General features: G+C 44.6%; 1 protein-coding gene across 2 annotated transcripts in view; it reads right to left on the bottom strand.

Annotated features, from left to right (window-relative positions):
• Window positions 1-19,707, bottom strand: part of PREX2 (phosphatidylinositol-3,4,5-trisphosphate dependent Rac exchange factor 2) — a 1,248,069-nt gene that overhangs the window by 935,822 nt on the left and 292,540 nt on the right. For both annotated transcript variants that reach the window (XM_086965847.1, XM_086965848.1), the window contains exon 7: window positions 5,117-5,250. In XM_086965847.1, coding sequence (XP_086821973.1) covers window positions 5,117-5,250 — 134 coding nt within the window. The remainder of the gene's footprint in view (window positions 1-5,116; window positions 5,251-19,707) is intronic.

Genomic DNA, 19,707 nt, shown 5'->3' with positions numbered 1-19,707 from the left:
CCATGAGGTATGCCGAACCTGGGAGAAAAAAGGTTAATTAAGTGGAAAGCTGTTTCCACACCACACAAATAATATCAACATCTGGCTGAGTCTAAGTCATAGTTACAAAAGTGTTGTAGAGGCTGGGCCTCCACCTCAGCCAAACAGGTCCTTGGCCACCTGGGGAGTGATCAAGGGGAACAAAGGGTCGTTGCTGCCAGAGTCCAACGGCGTCACGTCATCCTCTGATTGTTCCGGAGAGGAAGAGATCTGTGTAGGGTCCTGCATGACAGCGGCCACTTCCAGCGCCAATTCCTGCTCTATCACTGCCTGTTCCAGGGTTGGTTTCCATGCAGAAGGGAGAGACCGCAGAGTACCGTCAAGACGGGGTCGAGCCAGTTGGACTGCCCAGGCGCCCCACTCACCCGCCGGTCGATGTCATCTAGAGACTGAGCGGGCATGGTGTGTTCAAGCCAGTCGTTCGCCGCTTCGGGGCAAACAAACAAATGGGTCTTCTGATTGTAGATGACTTTTAAACGTGTGGGGAACAGCAGAGCGTATTTCAGATTAAGGGCTAGGAGGCCCTCTGGCGCTGTACCTGTACAGTGTAATCCGGATACAGTGAAATTCGGGCATTTTCGAACAATATCAGGCATTTTCCGGGGCTTTCTGCAAGAGGAGATCACGGTCTCTGTAATTGAGAATGCGGGCAATAAGCGGTCTGGGCGGCCGTCCGGCAGTCGGCCTACCCGTAGGGATACAGTGCGCTCGTTCGACGCAGAAGAAGGCAGAAAGACCCTCCGGGCCACCTTCTCTCTGAGCCACTACTCAACAAAGTGTGTTGCGTCAGCACCTTCGGAGCGCTCCGGCAGCCCAATAATTTGGATGTTATTTTGTTGTGCCCTCCCTTCCGCATGATCTGCCCTGTCCATCAGGAGGGTCATTTGTTTATTTAAGTGGACCAGCTGGGCGGCATAATCTTTTTGTTGAGGCACAAGGTTAGACAGTGTGCGGGTGTGGTCCTGGACAGTAGCTGCAAGGTTGCCATGATCTGCTCACAGGAGGTTAAGGCCCATATTAAACGTGCCCATCTGGTGCTTGATAGCTTGGCGCGAGTCCCTTATCTCCTTTAGAATAAAGTCCAATTTATCAGGGGGGGCGACAGAGCAGTCGGCGGGATGCAGCTGATTGAAGAGGCCTCCGCCATCCCCAAAGATGGATCCTCCGTGCTGTGCACCGCTGGTTGCTTCCTCCGTCGGGGCCCCATGGCAATGTGCGCAATGACGAGAGGTGCAAATAGAAGGGCCACTAGTCACCCGCAGCAGTCATTGCCCCAACACAACATCAGGGCCACACACCACCGGGCAGAATCGGTTCACGTGGAAACAGTCTGTAGGCTGCAGGCGGGGGGGGGATTGTTCCGCCAGGGAGAGGAGCAGATGTCTGGGAGAGCGCAGGCGGCAATTACTGCGACCAGTTCCTATCTATGGGTCCACACCCACTCGAGGGGACAAGCAGATGGCCCAAATCTCATTCAGGGCCGTAGGACCACAGAGCCAGTCCACTGCACCCCCGGTCCGCTTCCAGTCGGCAGGCATCCTCGTCGCTCAAGGTCACAGTGGCGCTCCCGACGCACTTTGAAGAGGCTCCAGCCACTCAGTCACGGGGGCAACAGCAGCGTATCAGCAGCAACCCCAGGGCGGGTGCCGCAACAACCCCAACAGCACAGCTAATCTCCTTGCTGCAGCCACAAACGCGGGCGGCCGCCAGCCAGGAACCAAGGACACCGCACCCCACGGAGTGCAGGCATGGGGCCGAGCAGAAAGGCATTCCGCTGGGCCACTTCCTTCTCAGAAGGTTCGCAGCGGGGAAGGCAGGACTCTGCAAGGTGGTAGGCCTCTGCTCAAAAGCTGATGTAGGAGCCGGGGTTCTCCTCCCCTTAGCTCCCGGTCCAGCAGTGGTCCGCCTACCCCACCGCAGTGATGCAGCGCCGGTCACACGCCGACTCGCTCCATCTCCAGCCGCGCTGCCGCAGGCAGCGGCAGCAACTGGCGGCAGCAACTGGTCCCGAGGCGCGGGCCTCCAGCGGCCCTCCCCACCGATGGCTCAGAGCCGCAGAGCGCCGACTTGGTTGAGGATTCCAGCTGTCCCAGGGGTCATCAGCCCCACTGTCACAGGCGTGTAATCTTGGTGGATTCCGCAGTCAGGCGGTCAGCTTTCTCTGTAGGATGGCGCCCAGGGTCGGCAGAAAGGCAGGGTGAACGAAGTCCCGGCCAGGAGCCCCACTGCAACGCGGCCGTCATGTTCGGCACCTAGCCACGCCCCCGGGCTCTGTGTCCCTTTGGGTGTGGGGGGAGGCCCGGCAAAGGTGAGGTGTTTGATGGACTTGTCCGACCAGGTGAGTTCAAAAATGTGGCTGTATCTGATTCTGTTGCTGAATGTGAAGATAGGGCCTAGTCTGTGTCCTGCTTTGTGTGTGGGGTCTGTGACTAGCTGCTTGAGTCAGATGTTGTCCAGTCTTTCCAGGATGTCGGTGGAGGTGGTGTTGGTTCCCTTGTCCAGGTGGAAGTTGAGGTCTCCCCAGAATACAAAAAGTTTGGATTTGATGGCAAGCGGGGTAATGAAATCAGCAATGGCGTTGCTGAGGCCGGTTCATGATCCTGGTGGTCTGTATGGGAAGATAGTTTTGTTGTTGGTGTGGAGGTGGAAATTCATATGTTCCATGATGGGCGTGGTTTTGTCATTGGAGATGGTGCAGGCAATTGATTCCTTGTGTATAATGGCAAACCCTCCCCCGGGTTTTTTTGGTGCTGTCGCTGTGATTCATTTTGTAGCCGATGGGAGTTGCCCTGAGGATGTCTGGGCTTGCTACTGGGGTAAGCCAGGTTTCTGTAATGAAGGTCCCGTCTGGGGTGAGGGTGGAAATGGCATCCCAGATTTCAGGTGCTTGCTTGCTGAGTGATCTGGCGTTGAGCAGGAGGCAGGTGAGTTTTCCAGGGTGGTCTTTCCTTCTGGTGGCAGCATGGTGCTGGTTGCTGTGGTGTTCGGCTGTGGGGTTAAGATGAACTGGCAGTCGAGGCAGGGCAGGGGAAGGGTCCCTTTGTGGAGTGGGGTGAAGTGAGACAGCAGTTGTTGTTGCGTCCATGGCTGAGAGCTGGTAAATATGCCAGGTGACCAATGCCATGTTCTTTCCAATGTATTACTGTGCATGGTGTGTCTGTAAGCTCCTCGTGGAGTATTACATTTCATATTCCTCTAGGCCTGGCCCTTTCCCTTTTCATTGAGAAACTTTGGGTGCTTCTGAGCTCATGCTTAAAAAATATTCTTCAATGGCATTCTGTAAACTTTGATTGGTTTGCTCCTTATGCGTAATTTCGGGGGTGGGATCCTGTGCCTTGCTAATAACTTCGGAATTACTCTTCATCTCCAATCAAAGGCTACAATATTGCCTAGGAGGTTTTCTTTTTTAATTTTTGTGTTTTTTTCAATGTTCTATGACACCTTTTACTTGCACTGTTCATCCAATCAAGAAGTGAACTCAAAACTCTCATCTTCCAGTCCTCAACATCAACCCCAAGTGCATATAACACTATGTGGGCAAATACCTAACTGCAACCAGCCTCAAGAGCATACAGCTCCAAGTGCACCCAGCATCAAGCATACCCAACGAAGAGTTTGATTATATATTGTTCAAACAATTAGTAAATGCATGGGCATGGTGCATGACTAGAGTGTGTGCCCCAAGTAGCTCTGCTGTTAATTTGAATTGTTTGAAAGGCATCAAGATCTGTATGGCTTAAACCTTTCATATAAGTATTTGTAGAGTAGAACAAAGAGTCAGTCTCAGTATAATAAAGTCTGAAATAAACACGAGTATCATTTTTGGTCTTTTCCTCTGGAGGGCTGTAAATGTAAAAGGTAGCAGTTAGTTAGAATGTAACATGATACCTCAAAAAAATGAGTCGTATTATTTTAGATTATGAGATTAATTACAGAATGCTGGTTAAGTTCCACCACTGCAGAGAGCGATGGCTGCCCCAAATCAACACTACATCATCCCAGTGACCCTACACTTGTGACCACTGTGCAGCTAGGCTCTCTTGCATGTGTATTATTTGTTTTTTATTGAGTAATGTATGATGCTGTGCTTCTATTGTCTTTGATATTTTATCTTTATTTTGTATAACTTATTTCTACCATATGTATAGTTCTATGTAACTGATCTTAGTACCATAACATATCTATGGGCGCTTGTACTGTAGAGCTCTAATCTTTATTTCAGTCTGTAGGATTGAACGCTCATCCCTTGCATAGTCTTTGACGGCACTTTGTGGCCTTGCGTGCCACATTTGTAACTTAGAGGCAGCGTTGTGACCCTGCAGTGTTGCACGTTTAACTAAAGTGTCTGGAATCTTATGCAAAATATACTAGTGTGATCCTGAAGTGGCAACACATTGCCAACTACCAGGGGCATAGCTTGGTCAGTAAGATGGGTAGAGGGGGGGCGGGGGGGGGTGATCTTCAAATTTCCTGTCAATCAGGGTGTATATAATTTTAAACTACATTATAGGACAAGCGGGCTCATGGGAGGGGCTTAAGAGGCAGTGAAAAGGGAGAGGAATGCGGATTGGTAGGAGTACTGAGTGAGAGAAACACAATAATTTGTAAAATAATCAACATTTTTTAGGGCTTTCAAAACAGAGATGAGAGATAGAGTATATGTAATTTTGTCAGTGTATACATGTAAATCCTAGGTGAAATCCGACAGACACTTCACCGTACCCGACTGAAAGTCCCTGTACCCAACTATTCATCTGTAAATACATTTATTAGGGGGGTGTAATAACACCTCCCCATGCCCTTGCCAACTACATGTCCTTGGTGAACTGATGCTTTTCTACTTACAATGGCTTATGCTGACCAAATGGAGTTGAATTGAATACTAGTTCACAATGATCACAAAGCCACTGAGCAATACAAATTATAGAAACATATTTGTACTGTAGATAGTCAGCACTAAATTCAGAATTCCATAATAAACAAAATAATAAAAATTTCTGTGAGACAGTGCAAGACATGCCATTTATCAACTGAACAAATAAGAAAGAAAAACATTTCTCTTCATGTCCCTACTTGCCTGTGTTTTCTCTTGCAGTACACGAGGAGGTTATCGAAAAGAAAAAAGACTCGCTCTTGGATGTTTCCAGCAGAGATTTTCAGCAGGATTCCATACATTAGCATTTCTGTACATGTATCGGTGATGTTGGAGCCCTGTCAAAAAACATAAAACACAAACAGGCTTGTTTTGATATCTTGACTTGTAGACAGAGTTTATTCTTGTAAGCTGTATGAAAAATCAGATCTCTCAGACTCGTTCATCATATTCGCCTGAGGAAGCGCCCCATGCTTTCCTGTATAATAGGGTAGCATACAGGTAAATATTCTTTGTCACCATGACTGACCAAGCAAAATAATTTAGTGTAAAGGGGTATGGTGTATAGCCTGATGATCTTGCATATCTGACGCAAGGTTCAAAACATTTTGCACATTGTCGTAAATTAAAGGTGAAGGTAAAGTAGAATTCATTGAAATCCCTGAAATGAATCAATTTTCATTTGGTGCTTGTAAATGGCTAACGAATAGCCTATTGTATTTGGCTGTCACTTGGAGCCATTATACACATCATCCCTTTTTGGCGAATAGATTGTCACTACAAAGGAACTAGCAGTGAGGCCATTCCTGTCCCAGGTCTCCTCAGATCCAATAGAAGTTAGAGAAGATATCAGCCAGCACCTCCACTACCTACCTTAAGATACTACATACTTTAAGTAAGAAGAGAAAAGAAAGGTTTATGGCACAGTCTCCTCCTAACATTCACCTGGAGAAGAAGTGTCCCCAAGAATGAGAAATGATTGTACAGTCCTTAATCATCTTGTGACTGGGCTTGTGACTAATATTCTCTACCTGAGTGCAAAGAGATCTGTTTCAAATAGGCTTTAACGCAGCTGCCAGATTACTTTTCCGTCTCCTTAAATTCTGCTTTGTCAGTAAACAGCTCTGCAGATTTCACTGGCTTCCGATTGAGAAGCGCACTCAATTCAAAGCCTTGTTTGTCGCTCATAGGATCATGAATAAGCAGGCAGGGGAAACAACCTTTACAACGCAACTTTTATAACGCACTACCATTACAACGAAACTTTTACAACGCAACATCCATTACAACGATTGCCATTACAACGCAACCATTACAACGCATGACACTACAACGCATACCACTACAACGCATGTCATTACAACGCAGTCATTTCAATGCATACCATTATAACGCATAGCATTACAACACATAGTACCCTTACACTATCCAACACTTACCCTACTGTTGCACCCCCTGGAGTTAAAATAGTAATTTTTACCCCTACACTATCCAACACTTACCCTACTGTTGCACCCCCTGGAGTTAGAATAGTAATGTTTACCCCTACACTATCCAACACTTACCCTACTGTTGCTCCCCCTGGAGTTAGAATAGTAATTTTGACCCCTACACTATCCAACACTTACCCTACTGTTGCTCCCCCTGGAGTTAGAATAGTAATTTCTACCCCTACACTATCCAACACTTACCCTACTGTTGCTCCCCCTGGAGTTAGAATAGTAATTTTGACCCCTACACTATCCAACACTTACCCTACTGTTGCTCCCCCTGGAGTTAGAATAGTAATTTCTACCCCTACACTATCCAACACTTACCCTACTGTTGTAGCCCCTTTAGTTAGAATAGTAATTTTTACCTCTAAACTATCCAACACTTACCCTACTGTTGCACCCCCTAGAGTTAGAATAGTAATTTTTACCCCTACACTATCCAATACTTACCTTACATGCAATGTAATGTTATGCGTTGTAATGGTATGCGTTGTAAAGGTAGTATGCGTTGTAATGGAATGCGTTGTAAAGGTAGTTTTTAAAAATTCGTTGTAATGGCATGCGTTGTAATGGAATGCGTTGTAATGGATGTTGCGTTATAAAAAATGCATTGTAAAGGTATGCGTTGTAAAAGTATGCGTTGTAACGTCATACATCCGCAGGCAGCACCTAGTTTGGCTGTCTTGTGGCAGTCATATCTACCTACTAGGGCCATCTGAATGGCCAACACGAATTTGGCTCTTATACCACGCACTAGAAGAGCAAAACTGGGAAGGTGCGCCTTCTGAGGGATGGTACCGGCCCTATGGGACAATCAGCCTCTACAGTTAAGGAAGACAACTAGAGTAGAAGATCTGGCTGTGTTCAGCATAGGTCCCTTGTAGTATTTTATTGGGTGCTTTGTGGCATGTTTTAGGTTGCACTGACGTGTTAGCAGGCTAGTACTGGTAAGCCCTGTTCTGGGGTGGCTATGCACTTTAGAAATCCCATAACAGGTACAGCTGCACGTGCTCCGTACTACTTTCACTTCTTAGATATTGTTTGGAGTAACTGAACGGAAAAAGACAACTGTTCTTTCTTGCTAAGCATGATGTCTACTGTGCAGCTAGTGTTTCAAGAGGGAGTATCCAGAGTGAGCTGACAGAAAACCAGGTACTAATTTTTAGGTATTTGGGGGGAGGGATACCCAGAAGGGGCATGGACAAGGGCTGCATCCTCTTCTCAGCTGGCACTGGTTGTTGGGAGGCTGCATACTACCTGGCACCTCCAAGTCCTGAAAGATCCTCATCATCTGTTAAGTTCCCCATGGTTCCATACTATCCCTTGTCATCTTTACCCTTTATATGGAGCCAGTTGGGGCTCCACTCACAGATAATAGCATCAATGTGTACCAATATGCTGATGATACACAATTGTACTTCAAAGTCTCTTGCCCTCCAGAAATCCAATGCCTCAAACACTGCCTATGCCTCATCCACACCTTGATGTCCAGCATCCACCTGAAGTGCAACACCACCAAGACAGCATTCCTGGTATTTGCCAAGAGCAACAAGCAAGAAACCTGGCTCAATGATATGAACCTTGACACGTTCAAACTCGAACGTTCACTGAATGCCAAGCCACTTGGATTCACCCTGGCCACCAAGCACATACTCAAGGGACACATTGCCAAAAAACGATGATGGTCTGGTACCAGTTCTAGCTTCCAACAAAAGTGAAACCATGACTTCCAGAAAGCAACTTAATAACTGCTATTCATACTCTTGCATCTGGATGGTGGTAATGCCTTGCTCCAATTCCTTCCAGGCTCTCTGCTGGCCCCCTCCAAGGCATCCTACATATTGCTGCACACTCATCTAGGGTTTAAAGAAATATGATCATATCACCCCCATCCTGATGGAACTCCATTGGCTCAATCTGCACCATCTTCAAAACCAGCTGCATCATTCACAAAGCCATATTGTCTTGCAGACAATATATAATTAATGCACAAGAACAAACCTATGAGGAACAGGGTAATTAAGGAATATTGAACACAAAGGCCTACGAGACCTATACAAATGTATTAACCGACTAAATCACTGAGCGTCACATGAAAATGTTACAGTGGTTAAATTGTAAACAACAGATTCAATCAACAATATATGCACAAAACCTACACAAGCCTTTCCTTTCCCATTGAAAATATATCTGTTCGAGCAAGGCATTGATAAAAAAGGGGCTGCAAAACAAGTGATATAGTGCAGACTGCACAGTGCTCAAAAACGTATAAACATAAAAAGGTGACCGTTCCCTGGCTAAAAACTATAGACCCATTAGTTTAATCGACACAGCTCAAAAGTTAATGGGTCGACTAGTCCAAAATAAACTGCAGCAATGGATCGACGCAAATAACATCTTGTCACCTTACCAAGCTGGGTTTAGGCCCCTAACTAGTAGCGTCGACCAAGTTCTCCATTTTTTATCAATTTACTGGAGAAATGTCACCTTGAAGAAGGGGACATTGTATGCAGTTTTTGTAGATCTAAAAGCCGCTTTCGACTTAGTCCCCAGGGAAAAACTTTGGCAGACCTTGGCGGATGCAGGCATAAAACAGGAATTGCTCACACTCCTTGTTCGCCTACATGAAAACAATTTCGCAAAGATACGATGGGGCAAACAAGGAGAGGTAACTGACTCCTTTCCGGTTGAACGTGGGGTGAGGCAAGGGTGTGTCCTAGCGCCAACCCTCTTCTCCATTTATATAAATGGTATTGTTGAACATCTAGAGAAGATTGCTAGTGACGCCCCTGTAATAGCCGGCTCTCGTGTACCAGTTCTCATGTTTGCGGACGATACATTATTACTTTCCCGCACCCCTAGTGGGTTACAAAAAGTAGTTGATGCCTTTGGTGTATATTGTGATGATAAGGGCCTAGAATTAAACACTACCAAAACGAAATTCATGTGCCTTAATCAACAGTCCTCCTTTAAGGGTGTAATAAAATACAAAGGAACACCCTTAGAAAGAGTGGACTCTTTTTCATACCTAGGTATCACTCTGCAAGAAAACATGAGCTGGAAACATCACATAACTACAACCCTTCTAAAATTTAGACAGTTAGCAGGTGCCATCTCGCTAAAACACCGTACCTCTCTGACAAAGCCTCTGAACTGTGTCATGGAAATCTATTCTATGAAAGTCCTGGGGGCTTGTTTATATGGTTCTGAATTATGGGGTTTCTCAAACTTGACCGATCTGGGCCAAGCGGAAAATAGGTTCCTAAGAGGGGTCACAATGGTCCCCCAAAGTACCCCAATAATTCCGTTAAAATTAGACCTGGGCAGAAAATCAGTTGTGGATATAGCGAGGCTTCGGCCCCTCCTGTACTGGAGGCGAATTATGGTGACCCCAGAGTTAGGCCACTATGCAGCTGCATTGATGGATGTCATCAAATTCGATCGTTTCCATACTATCCCATGGCTAAGGGAGTTGCGGGGTCTACTTGCAGAATTGAAATTGGACCACCTATGGGACAACAAAGATCCAACTTGCTTCCCCTCCAAGGAAAAGCTAAAAGATCTTTATTGGGAAATGATATATCTTGCAATGTTTAGTGACAGTACAAGTGCAAAGCTAACATCTCGCTTTTTAAACTTAAAAATGTATCCATCATACGAATGTTTTTGGGACCTAATTGAAAAACCGTATGATAGAAAACTTTATTTTCAATTTCGCATTGGTACATTACCTCTAAATGCGTTTAAGAAGCATTGGTCCCAGACATGGGATGAACATTGTCACCATTGTAATGAGGAAATTGAACACACCTCCCATTTTTTGTTTTGTTGTCCACTGTATTTGGCCCCCAGACGTAAGTGGTTAAAACCGGTGTGCTTAAAGTTGGGAACCCGAAGCCAATCCGAAGCCCTCAGGATACTTGAATCAGATTGTACAACATTATATGTGGTTGGTGTAGCAAAGTATCTGGCATGGTCGTGGTTAATTCGTACCCGATCATTATTGGCTACTGTATTATAATGAAATTATGTATATCCATAAACTGTTTTATTGCGACAAACTGTACGTTTTTTAACCTATGAAATATGTCTTCTAAATTGTAATAATGTGTTGTAATTTTATGATCTTTTACTATGTTTCATTCGACATCAAATGTTTAATATGTATTTTTAGAAGTATTTTTTATAAGTAGTATTTATTGTATAGGGTTAGGTGAATGCTTTTATGACAAAATGTCGAATAAAGCTTATAAATTGAAAAAAAAATTGAATTGTATAAACATATGTAGAATATATACTGGTACTTTCAATACCCTGGCTGGTTATGGGTCTTTTACACAAAGTGAAACCCAGCAGTGGGCAGTCTAAGGTTTCTTAGATAGCTAATTCTTAACCACCCCCAGGTTGTGTTATCAACTTTTTGACCTGCTTTGATTCAGCAGGTCTCCTCAGGACAGTTGCCGTCTATCTGAAAACCTTTTCAAAAGCATCACAAGTATATGTAGCAATCCCTAGATGCTGTGAATATATTATATATTATTCAGTTCAGAAGTTACTGTGCAAAACAGGATCATCAATTCAATTGTAGTATTGTGGAGTTCCCAAGGTAAAGTGAATGAGTCAAAATATCAAGCAAGTTAGCAATTGTGCCAGAGACGTTTTAAGGCACGGGTCAAGAGTGCCCTCATCTTCCCAGTCACCCCTGGAAAAGCATATTTTCGACCTCACTTCTGTGGATTTTCGTACCACAAACGCCAAGGCATAATTCAATATTGTGAGGCAACATGAGGCTTTAATAGGCTAAAAATGGGTGTCAAAATTCAAAGTTGTTCCAAACAAGAGCCCCCAAAATATATCTTCCCGGAGACCCCAAAATTCCAAAAATGGCACTGAATCCTGCATGAAGTCTGTTTCTACACCTGGATGAAGGAGCACTGCAGAGGTGCTGGCTAGTAGGGAGCCGCACTCGTTCTCCGGGAAGATTGATGATCTGGTTTGAACAGTGACTCCCAAACTGGAACAATATGGAATATATACACTGCTTTGTTACCCAAATGCCCAAATTATCCTCCGGCAACTGCTCAGCCACTGTCTTTTCTAGGAAGTCAGAAGGGTGAGGTGGATTATAGATTTGGTGGAAGTTCCTTGTACGTTAAAGGTCAAGTGATTGTTTCTTTTTACCAACATGCATGCAAGTCTCTTTTCACCGGGAGTGCCTTCAAATCTCATTGGACCAAGCTTTGCATCATGTCAATGTCAGTTTTGCTGTAATCTGGGGCAGTGGACCTGCAAGGGCTTTTGTAAATCTGGCAGTATGCAATTTAAGCAAAAATAGCAATTGATGAAAAGAAACTATGGATTAAGGCCCAGATCTCTGTACTGGGGTGAATGTATGACATTGTTCTGCATTCTGTCCATCAATTGTTCGTTTTGCATTTGTCACCCCGAGTGGGACGGGTATGCTCAGACGTGAGTCCCGTGCTCTCCATGCCACACGAGTCAAGCTATCCTGGCTGATGAGGGCTGAAAGCTTAAAACCGGTCGCAGGATGCTTGTTTCCAATCCAGGGAGGACCTGGCCTGGCAGTTCAGGCTGGACTGTTGCAATTGAGCGCAGGGCTAAGACTGATTTGCATATGGCTGGGTCCAACCTGGAATGGGATTGTGAGCAAAAAACGATTGATTTAGGCCCAGATCTCTGTACTGGGGTGAATGTATGACATTGTTCTGCATTCTGCCCATCAATTGCTCTTTTTGAGTATGCAATTTAAGGTGAGTGCGTTGGAAAAGGTTTACTTAATAGCAGAGGAAAACAACAAACTGAAGCAGGAAACACAGTTCTTAATGGTACAAGAAATAATGGGCAGCACTTGTGACAACCTACACAGCACACTAATTCAGCACAGGGCAACAAGACAAAATAAACAAACACATCAGTCCCAGATGTAAGCACGTGCATTACAAATGAACAAGTTGAACCCTGTTGATGTCGCGAGTTCCTTTCAATAAATAGCGGGAAGAGAGAGAAGAGAGGATGCTTGCTTCAGCACATCACAGACGTTTCATGAATACACAAACAGGATGCCTGTCTTTCTGCCTTGCAAAGAAGTAATCACTATTCATCTCCACAGCTCCTCTTCCCCTTATCAGACCATCAGTGAAAAGAGACTGACACAAAAGGATCACCACCAAGGAACCATTTCATATAAATGTATGATCTTAAGAGAGCATTGTGCTCAACATATCCAGGGATTCAAAGGGGCATTTGATGATGCCTTGGGATGAACACAGACATTCCTGATCGAGAGAGTGGCCAGATCCTGTGAGATCATGACAATGAAATTCCGACTTAGCCCTTCGGCATGTCGAAGGGTCTCAAGGGTGGAAACGTCTATCGTGGTGTATGATTAGCTATAAAGATCCTCCAGAACATACATATTGAAAACCATCCAATGGCCAGAGAAAAGTCTACAAATAGTATACAGTGCTAGCAGGAAGCTCGCCACACTGCATCCCGAAAAGTGTATTCCGTCAGAATATCATGGGCCAAATATTAAGGAAGAGAATATTATCAAGGGTAGTATGTGTAGGTAACTGAAGGTTTACTTTACTTAGCTCTATATATATGCATCTTTTATAGCATATATAGCCTCAATGCACAAAGATGTGGAGTTAAGAATAGGGCATTTATACTAAACTATATGAACTTGCATATTCCTTAGTTTGATTCTCGATATTTTGCCAATGATATGATGGCATGACAATATTATGGAGGCAATATTTTGACATTCATCCCTGAAGAAACGATTTTGCAATTCCTTTAAGCCGCTGACTACTGGGTCTGTAATATGACGAGTGCCAAGAGATTGACAACTATTGGTAGGAATACCGTCTTCGAACCCCCCCAGCCACCCTCCAGCTTCATTAAAGGATGACAGCCTGGTGAGTCAGTACCTCCAGGAGTCAAGTCGAACACCCCCAGAGATCTCTGAGGGATGCTAGCACCCACATGTTAGTTGCCTACCAGAGTCTTTTTGCAGATATATCACCTGACTGCCATTACATGCAGCACAACATTTTACTCAGGTTGGGTCCTGTTGTAAAGGCATCCCTCTACCAGACTCAAAGACTTTGAGGAAACTGTTGATTTCCATTCAACGAAATCAAAGCAGAGGCAATGACGAAGCCATTGCACAACAGGCTCAACGTACGCCTGGATGAGGAATCAGCTTTGCTGCAGGCAGGACCATTAAAATTAGGTCATTCTGCGACCGGTTATTTTTCTGCCTAAATATGCCACGCACTTGTCAGATCATCAAGCTATTGCTGCATCCTTTTCAGATTTCACCAACAAAAATGTTTCTTGCTTTCAGACCAAAAGTTGCTCAAAATGTGCTACACATCACATCAGCCTGATTATGAGTGAAGAGGAGCAGAATTACCTCATGGAATTCCAGAGTGCCAGATTTTAAGTAGTCTGGTTTTTCTACACCCGTTTTTTTTCTGGGTGTGGGAGATGCTGCCGCCATTGTTCCATCCCACACAAACAGTAGGATAAGTTGCATGAGACTTTTGCTTCAGCATCAGTCAAGTCTCATTCACATGTTCGTCTGAGAGATGGGGCATACAATGCTCTCTCCTGTCAGAAAATACCTTACCCTTCCGTCCCCTAGTCCCCCAACAATGCTTCCTCGCCGCCCACCCTGCTCACAGGCCTGCGCATCCATTTACCACCTACACAGAGCAGGTGGTAATTGTATGCAGTAAAATCCAGTAGAATTGTGAATTCTGTGGGGTTCATGACTGGAAAAATAGGTCTCATGAGGTAATTCCCCATTTCATGGAGTTTTACATGGTGCTGGTGTGAAATTGCAGCTCAGTGATAGTAAAACCAGATGCGATTTTTCCATTACCCCTGTATCATGCAACTTATATTCAGGGCCTTTATCCTTCGCCTTTGCAAAGTTAAGTTTTGTAGCGTTGACCTCGTAATAGCAGAAAACATTTTACCCATACTGAAATAAAACGTTTGAATAGGGAAATACTACCGCAACAGAATGTGCTGCATTTTGTAAAAGCTGCATTAACGCTGGCCGAGCTGAATGTTGATGCCACGCCAGCTTGTCACGCATGTTGGTATGTCAAATTTGATGCGTAGCGCAATAAACAAAATTTATACATAACCATTCTAAGGAAGTTGAAGCCATTCTTGCCAGTCGACGACTTCAAACAGGCTGTACAAGCGCTAGTTATCCCCTGTGTGGATTATGGTATTGTCTCTTCATGCGGCCTCCCAAAAGCGACTACAGCCACCCTTAGAGCATCAATAAACGCTGCAGCAAGACTCATCACCGGCTCAAAAAGAAGTTCCCACATATCCCCTGACCTAAAATCCTTGAATTGGCTCCCGTTTGAAGCAAGAATTCAGCTAAAAATTGCTTTCATGACACATAAGGCCTTACATCACAAGGCACCCATTTACCTCGCACAGAAATTGTCAATCTCTGGTGTCTTAAGGTCCTCTAGGGGTGCAGATAACCTTCTACTGAAACCTCAAAGATTCAATAAAAAAAACGTATAAACGATCCTTCTCTGGGATGGCGCCCAGGATTTGGAATACTCTTCCCCCTGAAACCAGATTAAATTCTTCTTTCGTATCTTTCAAAAAGGAAGTAAAAGCGATTCTCATGGCAAAATTTACCTGACTACTCTACCCGGTCTTGAACCTTTCTCGTCCAAGACTCGTTGCTTTGGTTCTAGGAACAACTATGATCCCAGGCTTCGGTTCTTTACGACTTTCTCTATGTGGTTTATTTATTTATTTATCTCATGCTTGTTCGCTATATTGTGTCTTGCTATTCTTTATGTATATTTAACTCTGTTCATTGTAAAGCGCTCTGATATCCACAAGGATCTTGTTCGCGCTCTATAAAACCTTCTAAATAAATTACAACACATAATTCGACTTTTAGTGCTGCATTTTAGTGAATGCTGCCAACCCTGGCACATAATTCCACTGGCCCTGCTTAGAGGCTAAAGGTGGCAATGAAAATGTGCAAACAGGAATACAAATATAAAAAAATGGACAATGCATTTCTCTCCAATTTTAGGTTAAGACTTCTCTGTGGTTGGGGCAAAAGGGAGGATTTCTAGATTCTAGGGTAGGCAAAGGCGGTGATGTGGAAGGTGGACGAAAGGGTAATGGGCAGTTAAGCCTATGTTTGATCTCTCATAAATCTAAAAATAACCCCGTTTTCCGTCTGGAAGCCAACAATGTGCTAAACATTTCCTTCTGCTCAGAAATCTTAGATACATTTGTCTCTTTTTTCCCCCTGGAACAAGTGAAAACCAGATGTTTACTTAATTAAACCAGTACTGTTAGCATGAAAGGCTGCATGAGAATTCATCTCAAGGCATGGCTGAATCAATCAGAATATTATGCATCTCTGCCTTACACGAGTTGTTTATATATATCCCCATGCTGACATAAGCATAAAGGACGTCAGCGCAAAGCAGAAGACGGATACAAATCAGGAGCCATACTATGTTACCCTTCCCCGGTGCAAATAACCAAGCAAATCCATCTTGTGCCCTTTTTGCTAGTTGTGTAATAGGAAAGAAAGCAAAATATTTTGCTCCTAACAGTATCACAAAGATTTGTGAATCGAGGCCTAGTGCATGTGAGAAGTTGGCCTGGCATATGCTGTCCACTATTCTAGTGGGAACCTTGCACCAGTCCAAATGACCCCTTATTGATGGTAGGTTAAAGACAACCTTATAGAAGGCTATCCTAGTGGTAGCTGTAGAGAGCAGCCTCCAGGCTAAGTATTGAATGAATGTTAAGCAGCTTGTTTTACCAGACTATAATCTCACGAAATGACCAAATGAAAGGAGAACCACACCAGGTATATATATAAAATATATGTATTTATTCTAAACACATCCTTCTAGTCTCTTTATGAGGCTAGAGGCAAAAGTACATTCAGTAAACTTATTTAGCACACAGTAAATTAGCACAATATATGGTTAGCCCTAGGGGTGTACCAAACCATATACTAAGAAAGTGGTATAAGAACCACGACTGACATAGAGACAAGGCCTAGAGCCTTTAGAACTGCTGGGGCCACCAGGAACCACCTAAGATAGTGACACAGGGGACCCACGGGGGACGCGTGCAATGTCTAAACACAGCCGCAAATCACCATTAACTTCTATGGGGAAAGTCGCAGTTGGAAAATTACAGATTAAGCACTTAGAAGAGGACTTGGAGCAAACCCCTTTAGAACTAGGCAGTTCTAGAGTCAATACCCACGGGAGGTCGGGTTTCGTAGTCGTTTCCAATGGCGAGCTGCTGGAACGTGCTGCAGGCGACCAAGTGGAAAGTGTCCGGGTGGATCCAAGGCTGGATCGGAGATCAGAAGAACCTGAAAGCAGAGGGGACAGAGCCTAGGTCACTAGCCAGTGACCAGGAAGGCGAGGAGAAGATACCAACCAATGTCGGGTGATTTCAGGTGAAGAAGGTGAAGCTCGACTCTTCAGCCACGAGGGCCAGGAGGTGTCGATGATGACCTGGAGCTGGATTCAAGCTGTCCCACGAAGGATGTCGAGTGCTGCAGCGTCGGTATCTGGATTGGACCCAACAAGCCTTGGCAACAGCAACCCACACAGAAAGCAAAGATTGGTTTTGGTGCAGACCAGCAAGGTCTGAGGGACTCACCCTTTGGAGAAAAGTCAGGGCACATCTGGAGCAATCAGGAAAGCCCAAGGAACAGAAGAGTTACCTTTGTGAGGACCCACCAGTCAATGGACAAGGGATCGCATAGGAGCCTGGAGCTGAAATGCTAGAAGCGGGTCCACGGAACACTTGTGGAGTGTAGATTCACAATCTTCGGTGTACATGGTGCTCGGGGCTTTGACTACAAGTAGCCCAATGCACAACTTCAAGAAAGCTTGGGAAGTCAATGCACTAGCAAATGTGCACGGTGTCCAGGGGTTCCGGTTCCACATCACTCGTGAGGGCTGCGGGTCTCAGCTTTGCTGGGATCTCGTGTCAGCCTCAAGGAAGTTTGGGAGTCTGGGTCCTGTGTCACAAATCCATCAGGATCCAGCAGGAGCCTTGGAAATGCAGACCAGCAAGATGCTTCTTTGATGTCTGTTTGAACAGGGGAGTCACTCCTTGACCCTAAGGGAGATTTTCCGTCTTCTAGTCGAAATAGAATGTTGCAGAGTTTTGTCCAGGTATAATCTAAAGTCCTAAGAACTGGGTTCCTACGCTTATACTAAGTTTAGGGGTTTGACTTACTCCAGGGTCCCACCTATGGGAGGACCCAGGGAGGGGGGTTACACCCCTTTCCCTTTGACAAGTTTTGTGCCAGAGCAGGGGCTGAGTGCCCCTGCAACTGGTTTGAACTGGGGTAGGCACAGGGACACCAAGTGTGCCCCCAGCACTGTCTGGGTGGGTGAATTCTATTAATGCACCCACCCAGCCCCAATACACTAAAGCCTGTCTGGGAGGTGGTTACACCTCCCTGTGACAGGAAACCTATTGTCCAGGCCTTCCCTGCTGGAGTTTCGTGCAGCAGTAGGAGGTCAGACTCGTGTCTGTGGCTGCAGCATCCATTTTGTGATGCCAGGGCTCTTTAAAACTATTACTGGTTAAGTAAGTAGGTACATGTCTTCTCCCTCTAGAAGGGTGGAATTCTACCCCGCCGCCAGGACTGGTGGGGGGTAGGATTCCAAAGTGTTTGACACCAAACACAACATGTTTCCATGCAGTCATTCCAAAGTTAGCATTTACCGCGAGGATATAATGTACTTAAGAGTATATGGTCTGGCTGCATCACAGAACAGCCTCAGCTAATAGATTCAGAAAGCTGCAGAGTGGCTCAACTCATGCTTGGGCACCCTCTCACACAAAACCAAGCACTCTCCCTTCAGGATTGATAAGGCCTGCTGTAGGAGTGACTTATAGGTTTATATGTGTCACTGATTAAAGGTAGATATAGGTAGCCTATATCTTAGTAAGGGGTGCAAGCACCACCTTACTCAGGCTGCAGTAGCAAACCTGTGGTGCCATTTTGGAAGGCTTCCCAGGGGTGGCATAATACATGCTTCAGCCCCTGGTAGGCCTCTGGGGTACCTATGCTCTTGGTACCTAAAGTACCATATACTAGGGACTCCCAAGGGTAACCCAGTAACCAATTTGGAGTGTACCTAAAGTACATGAAATTAGTTTAGAGAGGAAGCAGCTAGGCTGGGGTCATGAATAGCAGGGCCCCAGCCAGACTAAAGTCGAAAAACTGTGAAACATCAGCAAAAAGTGGGGGTACCCATAGTAAACAGATCCTACTCTCCTACAGTGCTTGATTAAATATTGTCAAGAAATTGTTAAAATATGATGTTTTGCACGATGTTTGCTAACTAAAAAAAAAAACATATCTCTATTGCCTCAAAACAAATCTGTCTCACATTTGACAAGTGGAGAATATTGTATGTGAGTAATTTCTCGTGTTCACAAAGCAATAATAAAACAACTGTAAAGTCAGTTTTCTCTTTTTTTGCCCACGAGGAAAACTTTGTAATAAAAGGATTGTTGAATTTGAATTGAACCACATTTGCATATTCTGTATTATGACGTCAGCTAAAATGGATTTGCTCAGTTTCTTGTACACACGTAAGGCATTGCCTCCAGTGGCGTCATAAAATCTTAGTGCCCTATATTTATGTAATAGTCAAGAGGGTACACATAGAGAAACCTGCCATTAAATGTTTCGTCTCAGTAAACATTTGCTAAAAGTGAGAAAGGACTAACAGTCTGGAAGGAAAAATGGCTGCAGACTGCAGCGTGAGAGGTATAAAAACAGGTCACAGGGTCATAACTATCAGTGAACTAGGTTTTTTGTCATAAATACCCTTAATACCATAGGTACACTTATGATAAGTTCAATGATACTAAAAAAATACTCAAGTGAAGGATCCTAGTTATGTCTATCCCGGGTGGGGGACCTACCACTTCAAGCACCTGAAATTTTAACTGTGTTATGGAGTGTCTATTGGTAACCCAGTGTACTGCTAAGCTGGCTTGTCAATGTTAATTTTGAAGGTACTATTTAGATTGATGTATAAAGGATAAACTGTGCACCCAAGGTTGGGAGAGCAACAGTGCGCATAGGCCAAGTGGTTTCACTTGAGTATTTTTTTAGTTAGTCATACACAATAGGGACATTGTGTAAGCCTACGCAGCACGCTTTGTGTATAAGTATAAAAGTTTGAGAATCTAATTACTAGGAAAAATTTGGAAAAT

This window comes from Lissotriton vulgaris, chromosome 4_1 (genome assembly GCF_964263255.1).
Source record: "Lissotriton vulgaris chromosome 4_1, aLisVul1.2, whole genome shotgun sequence".
NCBI classification, from domain to species: domain Eukaryota; kingdom Metazoa; phylum Chordata; class Amphibia; order Caudata; family Salamandridae; genus Lissotriton; species Lissotriton vulgaris.
Note: the sequence above shows the minus strand (reverse complement) of the source record. Positions and strands in the feature narration are given on the sequence as shown.